Source organism: Gymnoscopelus braueri, assembly GCF_963280865.1.
Source record: "Gymnoscopelus braueri genome assembly, chromosome: 22".
Classification (NCBI taxonomy): domain Eukaryota; kingdom Metazoa; phylum Chordata; class Actinopteri; order Myctophiformes; family Myctophidae; genus Gymnoscopelus; species Gymnoscopelus braueri.
This window is the reverse complement of record NC_137624.1, coordinates 13884325-13894335: the sequence shown is the minus strand read 5'-3', so window position 1 is coordinate 13894335 and position 10011 is coordinate 13884325. Positions and strand designations below refer to the sequence as shown.

The following is a 10011-nucleotide window of genomic DNA, read 5'->3' as shown; positions in this document are numbered from 1 at the left end:
TTGGAATTGCTATCCTGAACTTTGTTTAAGTCAAGGGTGAGTTTAGTTCATGTGGGACATCAGGTAAAGTGATTCATCTATGCTTTGTAGTGAAATGGCCCATAGTGCCTACTGCCTATGAAACTGAAAACACATTTTTAAATGAATATACCTAATAATTGATTGTTCAATAAAATGGTGTATGATATGAATTACATTTTAATGAAAATTATTCAAATTAACATTAACAATTAATGTAAATGTGAGCCGTGATTTTATCACGTTCAATTTGAAATATAATTTAAAGCTACCCTGTAACTTCCATGACCCACCCTGGATTCAAACCCAGCTCCCCGGCGCAATTGCTGAAAGTTTGACCACGGAGCTAATAGAGCAAGCATCTTTGCTCGCAGATCTGCTCTGGGGAGCAGTAGAATTGTGGCCTGCTTCAGGCAGTACCACTTGTCAACCAGACCAGTAGTGGTCAAACCACACCACAGGATATAAATGTCTCACTAGAAGAGCGGGGAGACCAAATACAACATTACAAATGACAAGTTATATTGCATACTCTACCATACAGATTGGACAAAATTATGTTTTATTCATGAAAACGTTGCATAATGCAGCTTTATAAGCAATGAAATCTTGAAATGAACATATTTATATTATCTAGCTAAACTGAATTAAATGGTAAATTATTTCTTGTTTAGTAAAAGGTTTTGCATTCACTGCAAGGTAACAAAATTGTCTGTTTTTTAATCTAAGAATGATTATCTCACTTTATCAACATAAAAATAAGGCCTAAGGAAAGTAACCATGGAAACACCACTTTTCTTTTCTTTTTTGGAGCATCTACCAAAAAGTGTCCATACATGAATTACACTGACTTTACCTGAATTGAATACACAGGACCATACATTTGGGTTATCCTTTTAGCATTATTGTATAACTGTACATCTGTACTTTTAGCAAACTGTTAATTAAGTATTCAATCGAATAAGGTCCCGGATACAAGCGGACGGAATGAGTTTTCTCAGACGGGTGGCTGGCATCTCCCTTATAGCCTACTGTAAATAGAGTGAGAAACTCAGTCACCCGAGAGAGCAGGGTCGAAGTAGAGTCGCTGCACCTTCACTTGGAAAGCAGCCAGCTTAGGTGGTTCGGGTATCTAGTACGGATGCCTCACAAGCGTCTCCCTAGGGAGGTCATCGCTGCATGTCCCACTGGGAAGAGACCCCGGGGCAGACCAAGGACCAGATGGGGGGATTACATCTCCACACTGGCCTGGGAACGCCTCGGGATCCCCCAGGAGGAAGTGGCTAATGTTGCTCAGGAGAGGGAAGTCTGGAGCTCTCTGCTGGAACTGTTGCCCCCGCGACCCGACTCCGGATAAGCGGTTGAAGATGAATGGATGGATGGAATCAATCAATCAAATTCACCCATTAAATTGACCAGATATCAAACCTTCTACACATGGTATTCAATAAAAAGATGAGTCATCTTCGCTATCATGTGGACATCTTTGCTATCACGTTACAAAAATGTGAAAGCATCACTTACAAACCCTGTGAACTCTGGGATATCTTCATTTTCCTGCCTTACTTGAGCAGTCGAATAAGTCAAGTTTTAAGTACATCATTCAAATGAAAATAGTATTTGCAAACAGTGCTCAACAGTCTGTAGGCCTATACTAGCCTAAAGGCTCTGCAATTTGTACTTAATCAATATGACTCCATGTGTTTGCTATTCAGCAGAGTCTTGATTCCAAGGTAAGTAGCCTTGGGGCTGTTTTCATCCAGTACACAACGATAAAAGTATTAAGACTGCTTCATTGACTAGTCATTTAATAGGATGTACAGGGGGGACATATACTGTAGCCTGACCTGACCTATACTGGTAGCCTGAGCCTGAGTTAAATGCAAAACATTCCGGTTGCAGCCTGTAGGTGAAACCGAAATATTTGGTAATGAAAATCCAGTGAGTATATAGCTGCTCAACTCATTCAAGTGGCCGACAGCCACTTATTTGCCCTCTTGACAGCGTGATAAAATGCTCTGGAGTTCATAGTAAGTCAGATTGGATGTCTTTACACTGTGAATGTCAGCATTTTATGCAGCATCCAGTAACGTAAGCTTCCTGTCGTGCATGTGTGAGAGTAGCCTACTACAAACAGTAGCATCACTGCATGGATCGGATCACGGAAGAGCGTTATAAGAGATACTGGAGTCTACTGTGTCCTAATTTTACCGATTTTCTCAGAGACCTGATCCGTACGCTATGCAATATAAAAACACAGCATAGTATCTTCTACCCCCCACCTTCAAGTTCTCTCTCTGCCCCCTCCAGACAGAGGTGGATTACTGCAGGGGCCTACAGGGCCCAGGCCCAGAGGCCCCAGAGCTCATATGGGCCCCTAAGCCAGAGTCTTTACACTCTTGTTCGCATTTCCTGTCAATGGCCTTAGTCATTCATGTCAATAACTGAAGGAATAACCTAAACATTCACTTTGATAGATGTCACAAGAAAGAAACCATCATGATAAGTGAGTGTTTATGCCACCGGTTTATCTATGGGACTTTGCAGGGGCACAAAACAAGTAAAACCAACAGCATAAATCCTGTTTATGCTGATGTTTAGATTATGTTTAGATTTCTGGACATTTATTCCCCTGCTGCTCTATCACTCTGCTCTCTCTCTCTCTTTCAGGTTGAATCACATAGGAAATCACAGGACATGATAATTCCTCATGTGATAATGAATGGGGAAAAAAATCTGAAGACTTCTGTTTATTTCCTCGTCTGTGAGGTCTTCTTATGGTTTCAAATGTCCCTGTGTCTATCCGTGAGCATCTGTGGTCCTGCAAGCACATTTGTGTGGTATGTGTATTTCCTTAGAGCAACAATCACATACTCTCATGCATGCCTGGATCTGACAGCACAATGAAAGGACCATTATTAACGCTCCAACAGTCAAGAACTTTACACGACAGCCCCAAGGTAAAATACTTACATTTCATGTTAAATGTTTGTAAAACGTATTCAGAAGTATCAAACCAGTCAGATTTCAAAGATTAATACTATAATGGAGTTGTAAGTTATAAGTATGTGTGCATTAGATTCTGATGAAGGATTATGCGCAGTAAAATCCTCAGGATTCATGTATCCATTTGTAACCGTGTATAGGGTTACATTTGTATGCTCTCAGGGTTAAATTAGCACTCGGGATTTTGCTGTGTGGCCAACTGGCCATACAGTAGGTTATACAGGGACAAGTGGCATGCCAAAAATAACACCATTGGCCTATATAGTACAGTATGTATGTCAGTGACCGTCAGCGATCCTCTGAGGACATATACTGTAGTCAGCCTGCCAGCATACAGCCCAAAGACAAATTAGTTATTAGTTCATAAATTATCTTTTATATTATTTTTGTATTTACAATATCAGACCTATCATGTCCCGAGCTACCAAATTGTTCATTGGGAAATGGCAAGACACTGACCCCCTACCTGCTTTTACACTACAACCCGCATTGTCCCTATTCTTGGATGAACATTTTGGTAAACATTTGCGTTGTAAAAGTGACACATTGTGAGATAGTAGATCAGCTATTTTGCCAGATTTGGTATAGAGCAAAACACCCTACTGTACGTATATAGAGTTTAAGTGGTTAAGTTGCTGGGTAACAGAACAGTTTCTGGGTTTGAACTCAAATTCGTCTGACTGCCGGAGGCCTTTCTGTGTGGAGTTTGCATGTTCTCCCCGTGTTCACACGTGTATTATTTCCTCCGGGTGCTCCAGTTTCATACCCACACCAAAATGCATTCATTTTAGGAACATGGCATGCTCTTGCCAATGGCCTTGAGCAAAGCACTGACCTTAGAGCTGGAGTTGGTTTGTAGAATGACTGCCCACTGCTCATAAAGCCTGATTCATTCTTTCATACTTGGTTGCGCATCGTGTCTCACACCGAAAACAGCAGATCTACAAGCTCAAAACACGTCGCAGCACGACACGTTGTGAGCTTTTAGATCTGCTAGTCACTGGCACTAAACTAAGTATAAATCAGGAGTCAGGATGGGTTAAATAGCTCTTAAATGAGGACAAGTTCTGCATAATGTGCAAAAATGTACTTAAGTGTGTAAATGGCATTCACAAACCAACAAATGTAAATGGTCATCCCATATAAAATGCTACATGAAAATAACATAATAAGTAGACCGTAAACTCCACTGTAAAATGTATAGAGTTTACTGCTAATACTGTATCTTATTCTTTTCCTCAGATACAAAAGACAAGAGATTCATTATTGCATAAAAGGACACCTTTGGTTGTTTATAACAAAAAGTGAGTGATAGGCTACAGCTGTCTGAGTGTTGGCTTATTTATAACAGTGGATCAGGAGTGAGTCACACTGTTGGCTTGTACTTAATTATACACCATATGAAAAGGTATAAATCTGAGCATTTATACGAACACAATAGACCCGTGTTCGGGGGAGGGAAGCCGGGTGGGGAGGGTGATATTTGTCACTGCATGTACTTCTGTGGGCTGGGTCGGCACCTGTCCGCAGGGTTGGACGGGAGGAGTAGGATGAAGGCTCTATGTCTTCCCGGTTGGGGCTCCTCACTGGCAGGTGAGTTAGAAGGATAAAACAGCAGTGACAGCACACACATGTACACGTATTAATTGGCAAAATGACTAAATTGGGGAGAAAAGGGGGTAAAAAAGTAACTATACTCTTTTTTTTCCCAATGTCTTTCATTGAATATATGGCCATTGTGTGTGTGTCCCTATTACTCAACTCTACTTGACCAAGACACTAGGCTGCTGCATTTACTGTGAATGTCTCACTAATACTCTACAAAAACCTTTAATTTGTGAAGTTGAGGCGTTCGGATGGTGCAGGGGTAAAGTTCCTGCCCAACACAATGGAGACCGGACGGGGAGGGCGTTCTCTGTCACTGCACGGGCGATTTCCTACAGGTTGGTCAAGCAGGGGTGTTGAACTTGTGAGCAATAGAGTGTGATTCCATGTGAATGTCAAAATATATTCCCAATGGCAATGGCAGCATAAAAGGTGTAAATGTTACTGTTTACAGTACTTGGTGGTACATTCAGTGGCTCGGCCTGTGGCATTACGATGACCCTCACTAAACCCTCCCTGTTTATCCCAGATGTGTATCATTGCAGTCATGACCAAAGTGGGTCACGATAACAGACATTCCTTGAAAGAACAATCAAGGACAAGATAATGCAAGTTGTTTACACGGTAACTCAAGTGGAAGGATATACAGTACAGCAATGCAGGCCAGAAGGGACTGGCAGGGCAGAGCATGGGAGCATGTCTGGACCAGGCACTGAAAGGCATCCCCAAAGCCAGACACCCTCTCACATGCTCTCACTGCCTGTCTAGGAGCAACAGTGGGCAGTTACTGTGTACAAGACAGTATATGTGTGTAAGTATGTGTGTGATTGTGTATGTGTCCTGCTCCATACTGCTTTCTGCTTGACCACTTAAGCCTGATTTTTGCTTTGTCATAAGACGGTGCCAATAGCTGATCCACAAGCTCACAACACGAACACTCAACACAAGCTTGTGAGTTTATACATTGGCTGTTTTAAATAAATGCATGTAATATAATGACAGGCCCAAAATAGGGACGCCAGGATGAAAGTAATACAAATTAAATAGGTTGTTAAGTTCTTCTCACACATGGCATCATTTTGACTCCTCTCCAAGCCAATGGGGAAAAGGTTGCCCTCATGTTACACTGACGGGAACATCTACTTTGAATGTCATTTGAATTGGGAGCCTAGTCAGCCTACACCACAGAGCCTTGAGAAACCATAGAAGCCCCTCTGTGCACTTACTCTACTTGTGTGATGAGTGCATTTGTTCTGGTACTAACCGTGGGTCCCAGGTTTTCTTTCTCTGAGTGGTGTGAGATTGGAGGGCTCAGCCATGTGAAACTACATTTGTACACTCTCTGCAGTTACAAATGGATACATAAATGAATGGATTTACTGTATATTCTGCCGATAAGGGGATCTTTCCTATGAAAATAAAGGTTTTGCTTTGCAATTGAAGAACCTCCCCATGGATTGTGTCACTGTGCAGGCATTTTATCCTTATCTCAACGTTGAGAAGAGTAAATTAATACTGCATTTGTATTTATGTTGTATTATAACAAGCTAAACCAAAGCTCACTTTGGTTTAGCCCTTTTATTTTCTCAATGGTAAATCATATAGATGTGATAGTGGACATAATCCTAGGCATACTGGTCATATAAATGTAGTCATGTTTTGCTGTTGAATAATCTGTAAGACTCTTCTTTTTCCCCACCTGTATCATCAGCCCTGAGTTATCATCTTTTCTTTCTTTTTTTGTTACGGGAAGTGGACCATAAAATCCATAAAAGGATATTAACTATCAAGAGGAGGCCATACTGACAGGACAGGAGGAAGGGGGCGTATGGCCGGGTCAAAGGTCAACTACCTATTAAGAGAACTTCATAAAGGTAATAGCAGGAGAAAATGCTTAGTCAGGGGATATTACAGCTATAAAAAAGTGACCATCACACTGATGTATTGCTCTCGACCATTAGGGTTTAAAAGGCAGGTGTGTTCATCCAACCTTTCCCTGGATACATTAAGGCGTTTAAACTTTTAAAATGTCTGTTAAGAGAAGGGATGGGAGGCTGATGACACCTAGTGGCCACTGTCTGTAGGAACAATAATGTATGTCACTCAATGCAGTAGACTAGTCACTAGAGCAGTGCCTAAACTTCAACTACCACAATCCTTTGCTTCACGGAAGTATTCAACTACAAATGTGACGGTCGGTGTGTGTTGTAGGCTAGCCGATATATTATAACTCAATGAGGCTAGCTAGTGTGCACGTTTAATGTCAGTAAGAAAAAATACTCCAAATTAGCAACAACAACAACAACTGGTCTGGGTGTCCAACCATTTCACGAGGTAGATTTATAGCAGCGATCCTGTATTTTCCTTTTTCATTCATATAATTATAGCAGGACATCTGATCAGGTTAAAATGTGCACCCAAACCAAGGCTGCAGCCTTGATGGCCAACATCAGAGAAGCAGAGATCGATCCGACGGGGGTGTTTAAGTATGTCCTCATACATGTTCACAGTAAAGAGGAGGGAGATGACTCCGAGGTGGTCATTGTCCGAGGATATGCCCAGGCAGAATATCACGGTAAGCAAATGTACATTTATGGACCCTATTTCTGGGCTGGGGTGCAAAGACATTTGGTGTAGCGTAGACTGACTGAGGGCAATACTACGAGCTAGCCCTGGTCAATATAAGCATATAGGGTTGGGTTTAGTGCAGTGGTGTAAAGTAACACACTAGTACATTTACTTTAGTGGTTAACTAATGTCTCATCACCAGGCATTCTGCAGTACTACACGTAGAGTTTATCTTCTGTTAAATGTAGGGTAAATGATATTTTTTGATAAGAATGTTTTGTTAAAAAGGTTAAAGTACTATATTCTGATAGTAGTCGTTGCTACAGAGCGTTTGTTCTGTCACAAGGGTCTCTCCAGCTCTTTAGTAAACAGTGAGTATAGTACATTTTCAGGTAGGTGACAACATTTAAGCCAATCAGGAGAGAGCACTGAAAATGCATTTTCTGTTTAATAAAGAGCCTGAGAGACATGGGAGACTCATTTTACTGAACAAACACTCTATGGCAATGAGTACTATCAGAATATAGAGCTATTTAACCTATTTTAACCAAAGTAAATCACTTACCCTACCTTTAAGTCACTTCACATTTGATTGAAACTGTCCCATAATCAAACAGTAGAGAAAGTCCCAAGTCAGAATGGGGCTCATTGTCATCATCTGAAGAAACACTATACTGGCTGTACACTATTCAATCCTGAGTGTTAATTTTACTGTGTGTACAAAGATAAACACATGGAAGTTTTGGAAGTTTATAACACTCTTGAGTTAAATCAACACACAGGATTTGACTGTAGTCACTGTACTGTAAATCTTGTGCTTTCAGCGGACATCTATGAGAAGGTGTCGGAGCAACTGGAGAAGGGAGGACTACTGGACTGTGAGTGTGTGGGTGGAGGGAGGATCCGACATGAGCCGCAGACAAAGAAGATTCATGTCTACGGCTACTCCATGGTAAGATGTACACACTACACAGCCTTGTTTGCTCAACCATTTACCCACATGAAACCTAAGTGTCCCTATTCTTGGATGAACATGATGCAAAAATAGCAGATCTACAAGCTCACAACATGTTATGGCTGTGAGCTTGTATATCTGCCATTTTCGGCAAAGTGATATAGTATTTATTACAGGTAAATACTAGTGGACCTATTATAGAGCCCTGGGGCATCCCGGGCAATGAAGTATAGATAAAGAGTTTAAGTCTTAACATCTACACCAACTATCTTTGCTGAAAATAGCCGATCTACAAGCTCACAGCGCAACCGTTGCAACCAGCTATTTTTGCAGAATGTTTACCTACCACGACATGGCCAGAATGGGGATGTTAGGGTTAGCTTGTATTCTGAATCATTCAAACTTACAATAACCATGCTTTTCCTTATAGGGATTTGGAAGAGCGAACCATCAAGTGTCTACAGAGAAACTGAAGGCCCAATATCCAAACTATGAGGTGACCTGGGATAATGAAGGATACTGACCTCCATTAGACCATCCTCTATTGACCATTCTTTATCCTGGACTTCTGTTCATGTTTGACCCATAGTTTGCCAAACATAGATTAGTTCAACAAAAGCTGGGCCAGATGTTACAACTGACACCAGACTCAATGAGGAGCCATTTGCTGCTGCGCCTCATGAGTCGTTATCAAGTCTGATGCCCAGTGTCACTAGGTTAGCAGTAGCACCAGACTAATAGGCTTAACACTGCTAATGATTCGTTGTTTTTGTCTTAAGTTGATGATACTGAAATAATATAAAACTAAAATAAAAAGCCAAACCTTTCCTCATTTATCCCATAACCTCTTCCTAAGGGGGACGTTTCCAGCTGTTTTTCACTACTGTTAAACAAAGCTCAATATCTTAAACTATAAATATGGCTTTTATTAAGCATAGGAGTGTTCTCCAGGAGAACACTGTGTGTTACTGTGTAATAGTGATATCTGTTGTAGTGCTGAGCAATTGGTGTTTTTCCTTTTTTCGGTTCAGTTATTGAAAATAATTGGCATTTCTGGTTTTGATTATTTAAGTTTCCGGGCCAACATGTATTTCCGAACAGATATGGTCAGCAATATACTGTACAAACTACTGCTGATCATTTATGGGATCTCCTGCTATCATGCACAGAACATGATTTGTGTGTTACTGGCTCCCCATTTCTTACCACTCACAACTGGTAAATTATTCATAAACTGAAAACCCTCCAAAATGTTAGTTAATCACTCTGCACTGCTACAGTGTTAGCAACAAAAAAAAAAAGTGAACTGATTGTTAAAAAAATGACAATTTTAATTCTGTAAAGATAGGCTGTCTAGACTCATTTTTTAGCCATAGTCTTCATTATGAAGCACATTGAATCTATTGTCATATGAAATGTGCTTTATAAATAAAATGTAATGCATTTTGTAGGCTTAATTGTCATCAGATGTATTTTGAACACAAAGGCATCTAGTTTATTTCAATGGGCTCACTCAACCAAGAACTACCCAGCGCAGTGTCTTCTCCGAGTTCCATGCAGGCACAAATGAAATGCTTCAGAGCTGAGATTCCCAAGAATTGTGAGCCTATCGGCATGGGTGAGTGCCAATAATATTCCACTGACACTGTGCAAGATTCCACAATGCATTAGCACACATTTCAGACATATCTAACCAGCCAGTTAAGGTATTAAAAGCCAAGCAAAGCTGAGCCAGCAAGAAGGTAAGCGTCATAGTTGAGAAAAGCTCAACTTTAATGCTTTTGCACAGAGCGACAAGCCAAAAAAGACTACTCTACTGAAGTAGCTAATATTGATAACAAAGTTTTAAACTATCAGTT

At 40.8% G+C, this 10011-nt stretch overlaps 1 protein-coding gene across 1 annotated transcript; it reads left to right on the top strand.

The window, feature by feature from the left end:
* The first annotated feature begins 6816 nt into the window (after nucleotides 1-6816).
* On the top strand, nucleotides 6817-9609 carry LOC308077841 (14 kDa phosphohistidine phosphatase-like). The gene is made up of 3 exons (XM_080418809.1): nucleotides 6817-7204; nucleotides 8022-8149; nucleotides 8583-9609. The coding sequence occupies exons 1-3, from the start codon at nucleotides 7039-7041 to the stop codon at nucleotides 8673-8675; spliced, it is 387 nt and encodes a 128-aa protein (XP_080274935.1). The 5' UTR covers nucleotides 6817-7038; the 3' UTR covers nucleotides 8676-9609.
* The last annotated feature ends 402 nt before the right edge of the window (nucleotides 9610-10011 follow it).

Coding starts and splice junctions, on each gene's coding strand:
- LOC308077841 (XM_080418809.1), top strand. CDS start 7,039: ATGTGCACCCAAACCAAGGCTGCAGCCTTGATGGCCAACATCAGAGAA. Junction 7,205..8,021: donor TGCCCAGGCAGAATATCACG/GTAAGCAAATGT, acceptor TTGTGCTTTCAG/CGGACATCTATGAGAAGGTG. Junction 8,150..8,582: donor ATGTCTACGGCTACTCCATG/GTAAGATGTACA, acceptor TTTTCCTTATAG/GGATTTGGAAGAGCGAACCA.